Genomic DNA, 18,695 nt, shown 5'->3' on the forward strand with positions numbered 1-18,695 from the left:
CAGAAATAACTGCTGGCAATCAGACAGGAAATGTCTGATCTTTGTGAGAATAACAATAGCAGCAGCAACAATAACGATCCATACGTTTCATGAAAAGATAAAAAAACAACAATGAATTGATCATACTAACAACTATTGTCTGTGTAGTCAATCCCTGATATCTTATTCCTCTGTGCCACAGAGCTGCATTGTTTCCCAAAGCCTATTAAAAACACATCAGTGAGCCACACTGTAACACTGGGTGACATGTTACTTCATTACAATGAACATGAGCATTGTAGTTTATTTGAAGTCAATCCCCCATATCCTGCTGCCATAAATACTAGAGCACCAAGTGCGTATTATTCCACCGCTGAAAGTAGTCCAACAAATGCATAGTTTACTCCTGTTCAAGGAATATTTGTTGGAAAAACTACCCAAACTACCCAGCTGTTTAGGAAGTTATTCAGCTTCTTTTTTCTTATAGCCTCTTTTTAAAGATTAACATCTTCAGTAGAAAATGATTGTCTAGTGGATGAGAGACACAGACAGGATAGAGATGTTGGAAAGCACTGAGGTACTTACCATAAACGACATCGTCCCCAGTTTAGACCCAGGCTGGGTGTCATTTCGCATCTCTCCCTCTCCCTTTTCTGTTGTCTTTCTACTGTTGATTCTAGTGATGGCACAAATGCCCCAATTAGATTACCCCCCTCCCTTTATCGTTAAACATCTTGTAACTTTCTTTTTAAAAGTGCCAGTTCTTTCTCAAGTAATGGTGATAAGTGTCTCTAACATTTTTGGACACACACTTTTAAGGGGAACAATAGAAGACATTGAGCTCTTGCTACAAGTCTCCTATGAAACCATGAACTTTGATGCTTTGTAGCTCAGCACTACACCATCATGAGAGAGTTTATCTTTACCACATGGGTGGGATTTATTATGTCATCAATATAACAATCAATACTGCTTTCGAAATTATGTTAATGTGTCAGTAAGGCATCAAAGTCCTCGAGCCAAGTCCCATGAAGCTATTTATGGCTTTGTCACAGAGTTGTTGAATACATGTTGCTTTTTCTGTCAGATGTTTTCTGACACATTGAAAGTAGATTATTTAGACGAAGAAACAAAAAATGATATGTTGTCCAAGGTCCACTTCTCTAGTTTGAAAGGGTTCACTGCTGTCGTTATAAGCTACGGTCACAAGTGCAGCTATGAATACATTCATGTACTGAGGATTCAAATGGCAAAAAAATGAAGATGATTTCACTGCAAAGATGATCTTACTGGCGATATGCCTTCTGACAGTTTATGCTCTCTCCTCTGAATATGCCAACAGGCTACTGTGGTTGAGTAACTTGAGGGAAATAAAACATTGAACATCTGAGGACTGAACATCATTGAACATCTGTGTGCGGCACTTAAATCCATTCAAAGTCAGTTGGCTTTTACTGGGTAGCTTTGCAAGAGTCGGATAGCATATGTCACTGGTTTTTTTTTTAGGTTTAGCAAAAAAAGCAGGCAGCGCAGTGCTGTCAGAAGCAATTGGAAAGTGTTCGGATGTGATTATGAAGCTCAGAGGGGGACAAGCAAAGGCCAGATAAGTGATATTCATAGAAAGTGCAGGAGCAAGTCAAAGAAAGTGAAAAAGGGAGCTCATCTTCATACTCATCTGTGTGTCTGTCGCTGAATGACAAGCCTGATCTGCTCTGTCACGCTTCTGTGAGCCAGTTCAAAACATCACTAGTTAGATTTCACTCTCTCCACTCTCTCGCTCTCTCACACACTTTCTCTGCCTTTTATCACTGGCAGTAGGTCCATTTTACCACTTGAAGATGATCAAAGTAGGGCAGATAGGTCTGAAATTACGCCATGTGGTGCAGAAAGAGAGACAGAGCCTTATTACCTCTCAAGTTGAAAGATTTAATATCAAACTCAACAGTTCTCTCAAGGCAGGAGATGCCTCTTATCCTTCATTTGTTGGCTGAAGAGAGCCGATGATCACCCAGGGCCAGCAGCTATCCTATTAGTTCACTTTATGACTGAAATGTCTCCTTACTTCTTACGACTTAATTCTTTGTACTTGTTTGAACCAAAGACTAAGATTTTTATGGCTGATTTTAACTATGAATAAGAGACGTAATTTACATCTTTGCAGCTTTATTTGCCAATAGTCTCTCAACTCTGTGCTCTGTAAATGGGAACACAAAACTCGGAAGAAACACTGTCCCTGTACTTACTGTATAAGCATATTAATGAAATATGTCCGTTGTTTGTTCTGCAAAGTCCAGCAATAAAAAGTAACACGGAAAAAAGTGATATTATTTCAAAAGGTCTTTACAAATGAGTTTAAACCAAGCACCTAATTCCCGTCCTGTCTGCAACAATGGACGAAGGAACGGTATTTTAAAAACCGGCATGGCGGGTGACAAATCCACTGCAACAACAAACGGGGTTAGGTTGACCGGTCAGGTCAGCACTTCTCCATGAAAATAAGAGAATTAAAGAATTAAAATGTGTACCGACATGTATGGTTCCCATACTATATATCATGATAGCTTTGTTGATCGCCTGACCATTCCTCAAGCCCTACCAAGACGTTCACATTTATGGTTTGTAGTGAAATGTAGTGACCTGTTAACGGTCAGACCACGTATTTCACTTGTCCAATTATTTGGTTTGTGACCAAAGAAACGAAATTCCCATCATTACAATGTGGTCAGTAGTAATCAGCTAATGCTATCCAGCTAATACGTGAAGTACAGCCTCAGAGAGCTGCTAGCTAGCATAGCTGTAGACTCTTACGCTGCGTTCCAATAGTGGTTCAACACGCCCTCGTTCACTTCCCCTCGGCACTTGCCCTCGGGGGAATCCCCACCGCCATCTTGAGTCTCCTTCCAATAGTCTGATAAACTGAAGTGAACTTGGTGAGATCGCCCATCAGTCAGGAGGTGGATATCACCCACAATACATTGCAGTTGGCGCAAGAGAATACTTCCATGGGTAGGTGGCAGTAGAAGAACAATATGCATAAATAAAGCAACTTTTTATCATCATAAAAATTCACTGTCTGGCATGCTTTTAAGTTTCAGGCCTACTATATATAATATCTTATTAGAATTCTTTATGTGTAGGCTGCTCACTTGCCTATTCAGCAGATAATCTCATCGATAGCTTAATATTTTACTGAAAAAATGACTAGTTGCAGTAAATGTTTTGTCTACTTAGTCTACTTAGTTTATATATATATATATATATATATATATATATATATATATATATATATATATACTACCTCACTTTATTTATTTATTAATGGTTTACTGTAACTATCTGCTGATACACTTACTGTGCTTTAGGACATGCTGCTACATTTCACTGTGGCTTACTGTAACTAACTTAAGTACGAAATGCTGCGCCATACTGTCACTTAGTTCTGTAGGACATGCTGCTACATTTTTAACATTTTTAACACTTATAACTTATCGCTCCTTGTCACTTATCTAGTTTGTACTTATTTTATTCAATCTGCTGCTAAACTGAACAGTGCGTATTGTTGTATATTGTATATACCTACGCTTAACCACGACGTCTGTTGCACTCTGTCACACTTGGTTCATTGCTTGATTTATTTTACGTTAGCTTTATTTTGATTTGATTTATGTTTATGCTTATTGTTACTCTGATCCTTTTCCGCCTTTGTATTGAAACTGTTGCAAAATAATTTCCCTCGGAATAAATAAAGCTTCTTGAATCTTGAATCTTGAATCTTGAATATATACACACTTGACTTGTGTTTGTCTCAACATTATCTGTAAATGCATGGGGAAAACGTAATTTTACAATATATAATAATATGATGATGAGAATCATAATACAGATCACAAACAGAAGTTTCTGAATCTAAGGATGCAGCTATTTACAAAGTGCAGATTGCAATCATCTGTATCCGTATTTGTGATTCTTTGTAAGAAGCAGTACAGCACAAAATCTACACCTGGTGGTGGATCCATGATAGTTTGGGCTGAAGGGAACGAGGGCAGGTGCGTTCCATTTCATCCCCCACTCCTCCCCCGGCACCAGTTTCCCTCAGCTCTCCAAGAGGCCTCTGTGTGAGGGGAAGTGAATGAGGGCATGTTGAACCACTAATGAAACCCAGCATTAGTCTTGTTAGTGTATGCACTTTAGTATGCCAGTAGATAGTATATTGTCTGCCTTGATTTTCCTGATGTCACAGAGAATCAGAAATGGGGAGGGGGCTCCTAAAGGCATGAGCCCAGGGGCCTCACAGGACCCTGATCCCACCCAAACCAAGGGGTCCTGACCAAGCTCCCAAATATTAAAAGTGTGGAGTGAAATTTTGTTTACCGCAGAGACAATATAGAAACGTTATACTCTATGTATTTTAAAATTCTACACGTACTGGCTTTAAATAATGGAGGTTTGCTGTGAAGAGGTATTTGTGTTTTTATTTTTTGGTTGAAACAGTTTATGTGCAACTTAAGTAAAAAGTCATTTTTCCTGTCCCAGTGTTTTTAACATGACTTAACTGGCTATAATGGCTGACCATCGACCTGTATGGCTCTTAACCAACAGGGTCCACTGATTGTATCTGCTTTGCCACAGTGGGAACCAACGATCCAGTTACTTCTGCTTTACACATCATTGTGGGTGAGTGAGTAATTGAAAGACTCTGCAGACGTACAGCACACACTGTGTCGGGATGGAACGCTGTTTCAGTTTTCCGAGATGTTATCAGTGTTGTGCAGGAAGCTACAAACAATCTTTGAGCGATTTTTGTTTCAGCAACGGTTTTCAGTTTCACACGTGTGTGTTTTAACAACTCTACTGGGGGTTTCTTAACAGGAGATTCCCAGCCGATGGACGTGTGTTCAGTTCACCACAATGACATCTTTCTCAGATACTCTGTCTCTTTGCTTGGCTACGGTTTCTACGGTGATGTACTGACAGACAGTGAGAGGAAGAGATGGCTGGGTCCTGCAAGATATGACCTGTCAGGTATGAGGGCCATCATTTTCTAAACTTGAGTGACTCTTCAGGCTAAGCCTAGCTCACACTTTGACTTTTTTTTTTAACCTTCTGCTCACTGACCTCTGAGCTTACTGACCTCACACCAGCTTTTTTTTTAATGTGTGGTATCCTGCAGTTTTTCCCTGAGCTTGCTGGTCCTGCTCTGGGTCCAGACATTAGAGGATTAAAGATATAAATCTAACCCACAGCCTCAGACTTGGGGATTCAGTGCAAACGTTTGTGTAGCTCAGTAGTAGGATTCACAAACACCAACGGGCTCACTGGGGCTGCACATAAATACTTGGAGTCATTGCATGGTCGGGTGATTTAAACAAAGGCATCAACCTTATGATCTAAGCTATGATACTGAGCTAAATTAAACTGAGGCCAAAGCAGATGAGAGTATTTATGAACAAAAAGCTGGGATGTACAGGCTCATTTCTGTATGGGAATGCCCTCAGAATGCCATGTGACATCCATCTGAAAGTCGTAATATCCTTATGGGGAACTACTTCCATTTTCAAAATTCATGTTATTCCCATGGCAGTCCAAAAAAATTGCTTAACATGACAAAAAATAGACTGACATCTCCAGGTCAAAAGATAAGGAAGCATAATAGATTAAAGTTTTGTAAAAAAAAGATTAAAAAATTATCAAAAATATATTATTCAAAACAAGCTTTGAGAAATATTAGTCTTTATGTTGCACAAGTGGTTTGACATAATTAAATGAAATGGTTTAAATGCATAATAGTTTTTTATTTGAATGTTGCATTGAATGTTGAATCTCAAACTGACTAAATACTGGTCATGTTTTTGAGGTTTTACGCCTCTGAACCAAAAATGTCCCCGGATTTTGACTCAGAGATCTGGTCACCTTAATGTTTTCGCCAAATTTCATGGCAGTCCATAGAATAGCTAGCAAAAAATATCAACCACACAGCGGCTTTTGAGGTTAAGTCCGGAAATCATCAAAGATGTTAGAAGTCATCTTCCTTGACCATGAATGTCTGATTAGTGTAGGCAAAATTAAGGCTTTTTTTTTACCCAGTTAAGCCTACAACAGCCTCTAGAGAATAAGACAGAGAAGAATCGTGGTCCAATTAGTTATGCAAATGTGTCTCTTTTTTAATGTAGTCTTAATTGTCTTGTCAGGTATAATTAGAGTTCAGTTAAACAGAACAAATACAACATATTGACATGCATCCTGTGGCTCACGCTGTGTTTTTGTTCCAGGGGTAAAAACCTTTCTGACTCACAACTACTATGAAGGAACAGTCTCTTTCCTACCCGCTGAGAGCAACATGGGGGACCCCAGGGACAAGCTGAAGTGTCGATCCGGGTAAATAAATCATCATCTCTACAGCTTTTCAGCCCTATTTACTATGTGTTAACTTATCGGATGCATTTCAATAGTAGCAGTGCACCTGCCAGAGCTTAAATGGGGTAGTTTACTTTGTCAGGAAACCCATCTGATTTATTGTCGGCTGAGAACCCATTTAGTCTTTTTCCAAAAAAGTGCTTGACTTAGTGCTTTGCTTTTCGAGATTGTGAGTTCTGACATTGTTTGCATCTGTTATGAGGACTGAAGGGAGCTGAAAACCATTAATCTGTAAAGTGACAGTTGTTCTGACAATTTATTTCCCCATAAAAAGCGATATGACTTTGCTACAAAAGGCTTCTTTGGCTGTAGACTTCTTTGAGCTTTTCTGGCAATAACCACAAATATTTACATAACTGAACACAACGCAAGTCATTTTCAGGGGGACTGAATTTATTTCCTCCTAATGAGTCATGTAACGGCAACACTGACGGTTTGATGATTTTGTAAAACAAGGTTACACTGATGTTTCAGGTGCGGCGTCTGTGTGCACAAGCCCTCATCAAAGGACACACAATGGGAGATGTCAGAGGAGAAGGAAAAGTCTAATAAAGGTACGAGTTTTGGGGTTATTACCCGCAACCTGTCAAATTAATCACACCGAAAAAGCACATTTCTCATTCCTCCGTGTTATTTGCTCGTTCGTCTATTTTGAAACCATTTCCAGACTTCTGAGACGTGTGAAAAAAAGTATTTCTAAAGATAAAAAAATAAAGCTAAACAAGAAGAGATGAGACAATCCCACAGCGGCTCTCTTTCCCTTGAAGTCGCACAGCCACAAATCAGGGGAGATTTTCATTCTGCAGTACCTGAGGTGGTCTGAGTGTAAATAACAAGATCATCATCTCCCTCTCAAATGTCTCCATTTTCTGTTGGGGCTGGATTTCTCCTGTGGCACGGCAAAATTCTTGATGAGATTCTTGATGAGTTATTGACGAGAAAATATAAACTGATTTTAGTGACACCACGTCGCTCCCTGCCATGCCCCGCTGAGGCCTTTATTTTCTCCTGCGTCTGCTTGATGAGATTACATGTTCCCCTCCTATTTGAGGCTGAGTGGACGGACACCAGCCTATAGTAGGACAATGTCCCCTCCTGTTCCCTCGTCTGGCCCCCTTGACCATGGCGCGCGCAAACACACACGCACACACACGCACACACAAGCACGCACACACGCACACACACGCACACACGAGCGCATTTTATTATCTGTGATTCTCTCAACCCATTGACACAGCAGCATAAACCTCTGGAGGGAGATGAAATGACTCGTGTTTGTGCGCGCATCAGTGCGTGTTTGTGTGTTTAATTTGAGCTACAAAGAAGCTGTGAGTGTTTTTTCCTCTCCAATTAGTGTCATGATGTTAAATTCAACATTTTCTTCCTAGCTATCTGTGACTTCCTATGGAGTGTGTGTATGTGTATGTGTGTGTGTGTGCTTGTTCGTATATGTTTCCCTGTGTATATACGAAAAGAAGCGCAACCTCTGTGTGTGTGTATGCTGTGTGACAGACTCCCACTAATCAGGAAGAAATTTGGCTTTGCCAGCTCTGACAGGGGGTTTGTCTCACACCAGTGCTGCCGTTTGTTTTGCGATTTTTTTATTTTTTTTTTCCCCTTCTTGGCGAGAGAAATCTTTGACAACTGCTAAATCAATGAGGCACGACACACTTTTTCTCTGCAAATGAGCCAGCCTCTCCTCCGAAAGCAAATACTCACTTGGAATCATTCTCCTAATGCAGAGCCCACAGTCCACAGTTGGATGTGTTATTGCTTTTAATTTTTTTTTCCAACTTTAATCACTGCTTCCCAATCAGAATATTGTTGTTTTCATGTAGCCTCAGCAGGCTTGTTATCATCAGTTTGCGTTATCACCTCTGAAAGTTTGTTTTGGGAAATGAGGGGGAAAGGTAATGAATAGTTTTGCTTTCCAAGATCACATGATTTTCCCTCTGAGGTTTGGACGTCTGTGATCACTTACTTTTTTTGCAGCTTATACCAATGACTATCACCCTGGTGACAGGCACTGGCAACCCTGTGGGTGATCTCTGTCTTTGATATGGCATCACTGCAAAACAGTCGCTAATCTCTGAGGAACAGAGTGATTATTTGCGAAGTGCAACCGTCGCATCTGTCATTTGAGATTTGACGACCACGTGTGCATTTAATCATAACAAGCAACACAGCACTTGAGGTTAATCCAATCAGTTTTCTGTCTATATGACTTGCTCTTTAGATTTTGTGAACCCTTCCTTGGCCAAACTCAATTGCATTTTAAATTGTAAGACATTCAGTTCTCCTACTTTCAGCATCAAAGTTTCTATCTTGGCTTAATCGTCAGGGTAAAGCTGCTCTGAGAATTCCTGCCAAGACATCTGGATCCTAATGGACCCTCCTCAGCATTACTGCTGATGTGTAACAGGCTGGGCTCAACCTTAAGGACTCAAACAGCACTTGCAAAATGCACAGTATAATTTGAAAGCCACATTTCTGATCATCTTTCAGTCGAACATCCGCATTTATGGAAAATCCAAAACTGAGGCTCAAGACAACCAGTTTTTGAGCTTATATATGTAACTCCTATCTAACTTGTACCAGTAAATATCTTGCTGCGGAACTGCTTTGCATTGTAAATTAATTACAGTGCGATGTATTCACCAAAGCTCAATGTTTGTACAGATGGTGGGTATTCAACATTGCAGTAAAAAGTGGGGAGTTATGTAGCATTCCAAAAAGAGTAAAAAAAACAAAAAAAACACACACAACCAGACATTTTTGAGCAATTGCAGGTGATTGTGTGCAGAGGGTTGGAGTTCTGCTGTACTTTATTTTGATTGCAAACTCAACATTTTCCCTGTGTGAACATGCAGACCTGAGTAAAAGGGAGTTCTGTTATTTGGAGTGTACTGCCAGCTCCGGTCACCAACCTAATATGTTCAAACTATTCAATCATTGGTGTGGTTCAAGTGTGCAGTGGAGAAAAATGCAATTCAGTATAATAATATAAAACAATGGTGCAGTGGTGACATGAAACGTAATACTAAAATCCACTCAATGTGCTAGCAGTAGGCACAATTGGTCATTTATTTCCATTTCCTTCATTTAATAGTATGCACTCACAGAACCAGGGAAGAGACGCCAAGTGAGTGAACAATCTTCTATTTTCATCCAAAACAACAGTTCGCTCAGCTTCTCTTTGACAGGAATCCATGTTGAAAGTCTCTAACTTGGTTGTTCTAACTTTCTTCATCATTGGCTAGCTACAGCATCCAGAAATTCTTTTGGCTGTGAGTGACTGAGCACAGGTCTCTTCTTGGAGCCAAGAGAGCATAAAACAGAAAGTTTCCTCCATTTTCTGTTTTATCACTTCTGGTCTGCCTTTTAGGGCGCACTCACACTGTCCTTCTGTACCGTGCCCCGTGCTTCAGGGTACTTGTCCCCCCCTCCCTCTCCCCCCGCGACCCAGGCCCATTTGTACTCACACTGCCTGGGCGTCGCACGAATGCTTCTTGCCTGTCCATACGTCATCACGTCGTAACTCGTCAGGCGCATTGATTGACGTCATCGCGATGCGTCGCTTTGTTTACAAATCTTTCCATTGACCTCAGAGTTTTGGTTTGTCTTGTCCGACTGTTTTTGAATATTTTCATCTGACCAAATCTGCAGTAAACACTCCACCTCCGCATCACACCAACGTGAACCTTTCGCCGCCATTGTTTTAAATGTCCGCGCATGGTCTGTCCTTCTTTTTTCTATGTCCCAACAGGCGCACATAAAATGACGTCAGAACTGCCGTAGGCCTCGTGGTGGTGCTCGTACACGTGCGCACGCTCGTGCATGTACGCACGCTTTTGCTCTTACATGTGCAAACGTGCTTTACAAAAGCCCACGTCTCCCAAACGGGCCATGGCCAGCAAGCCTAGGCGCGGTACGCTTGGCGATACTCACACTGGTCAAACGAACTAGACTTTAGCCGTGAAACGTGCTTGGGCCCGGTACGGATTGACAGTGTGGGTGCGCCCTTATTTATGATTTATTGATAAAAAATGTTTTACCTCAAGTGAGTCAAATAGAAGTTTGCACAAAAGTACAGCTACATTTAAAACTGTACAGTATTTTACCACCAGGAAATTTTATATTGCACATATTGATTGATTGTTTTGTGTTTTTGTGAATTGTCTTAAATGTTGACAGCGCACTTTTTGAGCTCCTTGCACATTTTTTTCCAATGTGGTTTTCATACCACAAATGGCCAATAAACTTGAAACTTGAAATAAACTGTATGTGTATGTCACTCCTTTGTTTCAGATGGCAGCGATGGTTGGAGTGTGATCCATGGAAAGTTTATTGCCATTAATGCGGCAAGTATGAGCTGCGCTTGTCCCCGCAGTCCAAAAGGCCTGTCGCCCTCTGCTCACCTCGCCGACGGCACCACAGACCTCATCCTCGTCAGAAAGTGCTCCCGCCTGGACTTCCTCACACACCTCCTTCGACACACCAACAAAGACGACCAGGTAAGGAGTGGAGGAGTCGTGTTCAGGTATATCATCTTTAGCTCAGTGTATGATTTAACTGCATTTTCTAAGGTTACTGTACTTCTACATTTAGGATTTCATATTTCTTGTACTTGTACATGTACATCAGCAATGTGCGAGTCATGCTGTAGAGAATATTTCAGGATCCAGCAGGGATAAGAAAAAACATATCCTTCAAAGAGTGAGTGGATCACAAAAAATAAAGCACAACTTTTAAGACGATACGATGCTTCCCAAAAAGCCCCCCGTCAATCACTTTTCTGCAGAATTCATCATCGGGAGTTGCTCCGTCTGTGCACGGATAAATTGAGTGTGTTAAGTCTCTAAACGAGCGAGCAGAAGGCAGGAGTTTACCCACTTGCTGTGTTAGCACCTCCATTTGCTGACTCGGCTCAATTTCCCAACTATGGTTCACTTTAGTTCAAATGCCTTAGCCCTAGTGCCTTCCCACATATCATAAATAACCTCCACCCTGGTCCAGAGAGGCACCGGTAATCGCTGCATCAGGGATATGCTGTATAGAAGAACAGGTTGATACCAGACTAATGCCCTCTCAGGATAGCACAAGTATTGCCAAGAGATGTCTGGTGATTAGTAATTATTACCTCAGGAAGGACCTCGGGAAGTTTATCCCATTTAGAAGGATCTTGTAAGTAATTTCATCTACAGCAGCTGCCTTGGTAAAAGTGTTACAATTGCAAACTATGTTTTGAGTTAACACTGACATCCCGTGGTGGGTTTTAACTTACTAAGATCACATTTTTAACGTTTGATAAGATAACTTATGTATTCCCTACTTTGAAATAAGTTGGATTCAGAAGTACTTAAGGCAAACAATTCAATACCAAGACAATCAAAGAAAATGATATAAAAAAGGTACAAAAGCTGCTGCTATTACAGTGAAATTAAGCAACTTGAGGAAAGATTTTGCTGCTCTGTGTGACACAAAGCGTGTCTCTGGAATACCACGCTCTCAATAAACTTTATTAGATCCAGATGAATGAAATTACCAATGTGTGTGTGGGCATAATCGAATAACCAACCTTCCCTGGTGATGCTAATGCAGAGAGGCCTAAAAAAGATTTTATGACAGAGAATTTACCCAATATATTAAAACCCCATACTGAGAATCACCAGCAAGTTAACTGTATTCATGTAAGACTAATTTAAATTTTAGGAATGACAATGTTGGCTGATCCACCGCTTTAGTCCAGTCTCAATTATTGCTACGAATGGATTGCTATGAAATGGCAATGAAATGAAAATAAAAGCTCATTTTCAAACTTACTTTCCATCTAGCTTAATCAAAAGGTCAAACTATCCATTTTGCCAACACTTTGTTTTTTGGCCGAATTGCTGAGTTTAGTGTTTATAAGCAAACCGTAGCATGCTAACATGCTAAACTAAGATGGTGAGCATTTTCCCAGCAAAACATCAGCATATTATTATGTGTGTGTCAGCATGCTGATGTCTGAATTTAGCAGTTACAGCCTCACAAAGCTGCGAGGCTAGCATAATGGTAAACTACTTTTTCCCCTTTAGAATAATCGAATGCATTCATTGTCATTCCCTTCTTGAAGTATTTAATGTTTTTTTTGGTCCTGTGTTTGTGCCCCCTTTCCATCTAGTGGCCTCATCAGGCCATAACTTCTACCCAAAGGTTTGTTTGTTATGTCTTATTTGCTCAGGCAGATGCATCTGGTCCCCCTTTGCTTTGGACAGACTTTCAGCAGCCTAAGACGTGCTAGGTCAATCACAACCGTTTATCTAATATAGAGCATGTTGTAGGCTATGACTGTACAGAGAGACAACCAAGAATGTAGCTGATCTCGAACTCTCTGTTGAAGCAGAATTTGAAGGGGAATTTCTGTATTCCTTAACCTGGACTCTATTTCCCCATGTATTTCTTAAATTGGTCCAGTATTGAGCTCAAGTGGTGCAGCCGGGCTGCTGTGAACCGGGCTGCAATGCACATGAATAGAGCACCTGAACACCGACAATATATATCCACTAAAAATGCTTGTGTTTGTTACTGACAGGCTCAGATTGTTATCATATGTGCCTGCCTGGAAAGATGGTGAAGACTTGTTCTGAAATCTCATTCTGAAATCTTGCGAGATGTTGCCCGAAGACAGATTGAGAGTATTTTGACACATAGCTTTGTGTAATCTATCTAAACGATTTTTAACAAAAGACAATGGTTAATCTTTCTTGATTTACGAAAGGTGCCAACAATATGTGGAGCTACACTTCACGCAGCTTTCATAGAATAACGTTACCTTTGGGTGCAGACAGGCAGAAGTTGTGGCTAATTGTACCACAAATAGATCCTAATAACTGTGACTTTCCTGCTTGCTATTTGTGTGCACCATTATATTTTTTTATCTTAATTTATATGTCTCTCTTTTAAGACAATTGCCTGGTTGTGAGAGCACCAGACAGGTGTACAACTTCTTCTGAAGCGGCTGAAGTGCATCTAACATTATTCCTGCTAAACTCTAACAATTTGAGCATGTTAGCATGCTGATATTAGCCTTACGCTCAAAGCATGGCTGAGTACAGCCTCATTGATTCGCTGGTGTGACTCAGACTGTTATGGAGAAGAAACGTTGGAAGAGAACAAAATGCACAACATCACTTCCACCACTTTTTGCACATTTAGGTGGTCGTGTCAATGCTTTCAAGCTTGCAATTAGCTTCTTCATTAGCTAACAATGTGTAGATAAGCAACGTGCATGTTTTCCCACAGTTTACACAATGTTTTTCCAAGCAGCTCTTCATTTATTTCTTTGCCTTTGCTTTTGGCAAATCACTGCAATGAGTTTTCAAGTGAATTTAATACTTACTTGGATAAAGAAAAATATTGGTAACTGTATGCAAATTAAATTATTTTTGTGACACTTGTCTGTCCTGCAGTTGCCTGGACCCCACAATGCCTTCTTTAGAACCAACTACGGTGGTGCCTTTTGTCATTCAGATGTCAGATATCTCTCATGGAGCAAAACATATGACATCTCTTAACCGTCTAATGACCTCAGATCTCGGTGCAAACAGTGCGGTATTGGCAGTGAAAAAGCATGATGTGGTACGTCTCTAGCTTGAGGCCGTCTTTGCTGCTTCACTTGCAACACAGAAAGGTAGACAAGTAGACGAATGAGTACGGCGAGTGAGATTTTGCATCAGAGTTCATTTAATATCAGCATCACTGTCCAGCCAAGCGTAGAGAAACAAGGAGTGAGAAGCCACTAAGCGTATTCATGGCCTTGTCAGAAAGCCTTTTAGGCAGACCGTCCAGCATGAATGCAAAGCTGCTGCAGTCATAAAGTGGGTCTGATGTGAAATAAATGGCTGTCACTCCGCTTTTGGGATGAGAGAGGGCAAGAAAGGTAGAGATGGAAGGGGGGGCGGGGGGGTAAGAAAAAAGAGGGGGGAAAAGAGAGAAAGTGGCATCCTGTGAAGTAAAAGTAAGTAGTGCACTACAGAGCTGAACCTTTCTACGACACTAAGTGAATTGAAAGGGGATTTTGACAAAATAATTTCTTTTCATCTCTCTTTCTTCTTCTCTTCACCCCGCTGCCGTAACCAAGTTTTTACGCACATCCATCTTATCTGACCTCTTCTCTCCCCTTCTCTATTTTGCATTTGATCTCCTAATGGCCAGTTTATCGTAAATTGCGGAATGAATAATAAACCTACGTGTAGTTTTGCTTTTCATTATAAAAAATCAACAGTTCATAGAAAGGCAATTTAACTTTTTACCTCACCCAACAGAAGCCTGTAAACTGAAGAACAGTTACATGCCAAGAATTGATTTGCCACCAAAATATGATCATCATATTTCAGACAAATATGCTACTGCCCAGTGCAGATTAAGCAGCTTAAATTCAATTAAAGACATTTAAATGTTAAAAGAAAAAAAAGTTTGTTTTGTTTCTAAAAGGCAGCCTAAGTTTTGAATGCACCCTAGTGTATTTATGCACCTGAGAATGATTTTGGTGACATTGATCCTTGATTCATCAACGGTTATGCATATTTTGTTTTGATTATTTTTTAGCCAGGCTGGCAACATTTTGACTTTATATAATATAAGTAAGAGAATCAAACTAAAAAAATATTTTCTGAAAAGTTAGTTCATCTTCAAAATACAAGCCTTGTGGAAACATGAAAATACTCAAAAGAGCATTTTCTTGAGTAAAACAAACAAACACTTTGACACAAGTTGCTGAAGCACAAAACAAAGATGGTGTCTTGTGTTCCCACTCAATCTGCTGCTCTGCTTAGTCTGAAATGAAACTCTTCAAGTGCTTCTGGAGAGTGGCGATCTCAACCTTTGCACCATCTGTGGGCACATCTGTTCATCCGGCCGTCCATCTCTCCTCCTCCTGCTCCTCCTCTCTTTCATCTATTTCTCATCCATCTCTGCTTCCTTCCCCAGTTTGACCACTCGTTTGTGGAGGTCCACCGGGTAAGGAAGTTTCATTTCCAGCCGAAGTCATATGAGCTGGCTTCACTGGAGGACCTGAGTGAGAATCCAAAGAAGACAGGCTTCAGTCCCATATGCTCCGTCCAAGCAACCTGCAACAACAGCACCTCCCACAGCAGCTGGAACTGCGACGGAGAGATCCTGCCTCACATTGCCATACAAGTCAGGTAATTGCACATCACCTGTGAAAGTACAATTAAGCTCCAAACATACTGTAGTCGTTAGTTTATGCACTTTACTCTGTGTTTGCATGTAGAAAAGAAGTTGTTCAGTTCAAAACTAAATTAAGTCAAAGTGAGGTACAACCGTCTGAAATAAATTTGACTTATGAATGACTTGTCATCTACCAGTAATGATGCATGTTTTGCCCATATATTGCTTTTTAATGCTGTAAAACTGAAACAATCATTTTGACTGGTGAAGACAGGCATGGTCCAATCACTTTTCCACTGTGCCAGCTTATTTTGCGTTTTATGAAGCCTGTGACGAGGCTATGAAGACAGGCAGGACCAATTCTCAGCATAGACGAGGAGCTGGCAAGTGGCTTTGAATTGGTGCACATAATATTGTATGAGAGATATAATGGAGAAATCAGTGAAATACTCGAAGGGTTCATATTGCATTGTATTCACAGCAAATAATGTTCTTTCTCTCGGGTATTAAAGATATAATCTCTGCTTTAAATTGCTCAAAAATGTATCATGACTTAAAGCCTAAGTAGAAATAGATGTTCTATGTTCTACTGTATGTCTGGCAGCTCTGTTTGTATTCACTATACACTCAAGTATCGGTTGGGTCGGTCAGTTGGTAACTGTACTCTGTTTAATGCTATTGCTATACTAAACTAATATGGTGAACATGATTGGGATTATGCATGCTAAACATCACCTTAGTAATACTGTCACTGTCAACACATTAGCATGCTGATGTTATCATTTAGCATGGTTGCATGTTATAGTGGTGGAAATAGGAAATTGATTGTATGATTGGACAGAGCCAGGTTGGCTTTCTCTTCTCTTTCCAGGCTTTATGCAAAGCAATACCCTGCAAATCCAGACTCACCCCTGGCAAATTTTATTTTTCTCTTTAGCTGCCTCTGGGCACGAATAGTTGGAGCTCATTAACTTTGTCAGAAAACCCTGAAACCCCAATCAAATCTGTAATGGCATGTATCTATCACTCATTGCCAGAGCCTACGTCTTTCTAGATGTGGGTCTTGATTTTAAGGCTAGCAAAGCTATGCTTGAAAGTGCGATTGATCTTTTCATTTATTTATTTAGGATTTATTCAACCAGGAAAAGCCGCATTCAAGAGAGTCCTGGGCCAAGACAGCAGCAGCACAATACACAAAGTTTCAGACATTCAGACAGTTGGACAAAAACAATTTCAAAACACAGCATGATGCTTAGCAATAAAGCAGAAAACACATTCCACTAAATATCGACCTATTCCTTTAGATACATATATATATTTACACAGCAAGAGGGTTCCAACACGGTTGCTTTTGTAGCACCATCCAACAATATGTAACATATAAGTCAATATCAGGGACATGCAAGTCATCTTGATGGTAAGCAGTGGATGGTGATAAAGAACTTCTGCTACGTGGCCAGACAGAAGTGAGAGCAGCAGTGCCATTAACACTGCCAGTGTCCAACAGTCTGTGGTCAGGAGGCTCTTTCACTGTTCCCTGCTGGACAATCTTGGCAACTCATTGAAATTAGCCCCCCTCATTATTCAGGCCCTGTCCACACTTCAGCTCTACCCACTATCAGATCTCTATACAGCCTGTGTGGCACTGCTGGACGCATCATTTATTTCATGCTCCATTGTACTTTGCCAATGATGCATGGCTCTGTAATGTTGCTAATTTAACGTCCCTCCCCATGTTAAAAGGCTACTCCCCTTTAATTAAAGCAGAAGTCCGTCCTTTTATTGCCTCTTCCTCTCTGCTAATCGTTCTTGGAGTGAGCCAGCCAGAGTGCTGCTTGGATAATTAATGGTAATAGCCCAGGCAAAACGGAAAGAAAGACTGAAGACTTCTTGCTTTAGAAGTGAGAAATACACCTTCTGACAATGATTGAACCAACAAATTAAACAAGGCAGGGTCATTTTCATGTAATTCTAACTGAAAAATAGTGCTTCCTTAATTTTAAAGTTACGTGTATTGTATTGAACTTTTAATAAACCCTTTACACTGGGTTGAAAATTGTGCTATTCAATCATATTAACTATCGGTGAAGCAAGGTAAAAATACAACAAAAACAACAACAGGTGTTCAAATAAAGAACGGATGATATTTAGCAGACAAAGGCATAGACAGTAATTGAGGCAATACAATGTACTGTTCCATAATCCCCATCTTGCCCGTTCACAGCTTATTTTTCTGCCTGTATACATTTACCTCTTATGCATCAGGATGTGTTCTGTGTCATTATAGTCTGTCAGCTCCATCTGTATTCTCACATCTGTTATAGGTGTCTCTTTAAAGGTCTTTATACTTAACTCTCCACAAAGATTGTCTCACTTTCAAGTTTGCGTGTTAAGTCTGCACACAGGGGTTCCGTTCCATTGCTTTTACATCTGCCACATGGACAGTAAAGTCTTATTGAAATGAGCACAGTCATTAAGTTGGTTTGTTATTCAGGCTAAATGATGTGGTGTGTGTGTGTTTGTGTGTCTGTACACTTTCTCCCCCTCTATAGTGTCCAGTGCCAGTTGATCAGGCTGTTTGCCCGTGGTATTGAGGAGCAGCAGCAGAAGTGTATGTTTGAAGATCCTTGTACACCGCGGGCCCTGGAGCCAAACACACACTAGTCGGCGGACTGAGAGTTGGAATGGACATTTAGCTGCTGGAAAATAAAAAACTGAATTGCACTTGGCAAGATTTTCCTGGAAAAATGTTGCATCACATCACTGTAAATCCCAAACACTGGCATTCCATCCCTCCTTAGTGTATTTGCTTAAATTAAAACGTACAGAAAGTATCTCAAAGCACAAGAAGGTGTGGTTGAGAGGCTCCCGTCACCAACCATTACGCAGGGGAAAACGGAAGGCTAAATAGAAGTTATATTGCAGGATTTGTTGTTACTGAAAAGATTTAGTTATGTCTTTGCTGTCATTTGGGGCTGTTATGTGCAAAATTGCCTCATGCGGCTTTAAGTAACCCAAAAATGTGATATGATACAGCTCTAACCGCCAGCACTGGCATATTCAAAGCTCAATTTCATTTTTTTTTATCTGTACTTTTTGGGGAAATGGAAGATTTTGAAGCTCAGGGGAAC

The 18,695-nt window shown here is 40.5% G+C and overlaps 1 protein-coding gene across 1 annotated transcript in view; it reads left to right on the forward strand.

The window, feature by feature from the left end:
- The window catches only part of cerk (ceramide kinase), a gene marked incomplete at its 3' end in the record, with an annotated part of 39,560 nt that extends 21,332 nt beyond the window's left edge, over positions 1 to 18,228 (forward strand). The window contains exons 7-13 of the mRNA XM_083935116.1: positions 4,579 to 4,653; positions 4,849 to 5,001; positions 6,249 to 6,354; positions 6,868 to 6,947; positions 10,702 to 10,907; positions 15,364 to 15,578; positions 18,117 to 18,228. Of these exons, the coding sequence (XP_083791242.1) occupies positions 4,579 to 4,653; positions 4,849 to 5,001; positions 6,249 to 6,354; positions 6,868 to 6,947; positions 10,702 to 10,907; positions 15,364 to 15,578; positions 18,117 to 18,228 (947 nt within the window). The remainder of the gene's footprint in view (positions 1 to 4,578; positions 4,654 to 4,848; positions 5,002 to 6,248; positions 6,355 to 6,867; positions 6,948 to 10,701; positions 10,908 to 15,363; positions 15,579 to 18,116) is intronic.
- Positions 18,229 to 18,695: the final 467 nt, after the last annotated feature.

This window comes from Echiichthys vipera, assembly GCF_963691815.1.
Source record: "Echiichthys vipera genome assembly, chromosome: 20".
Taxonomy (NCBI): domain Eukaryota; kingdom Metazoa; phylum Chordata; class Actinopteri; order Perciformes; family Trachinidae; genus Echiichthys; species Echiichthys vipera.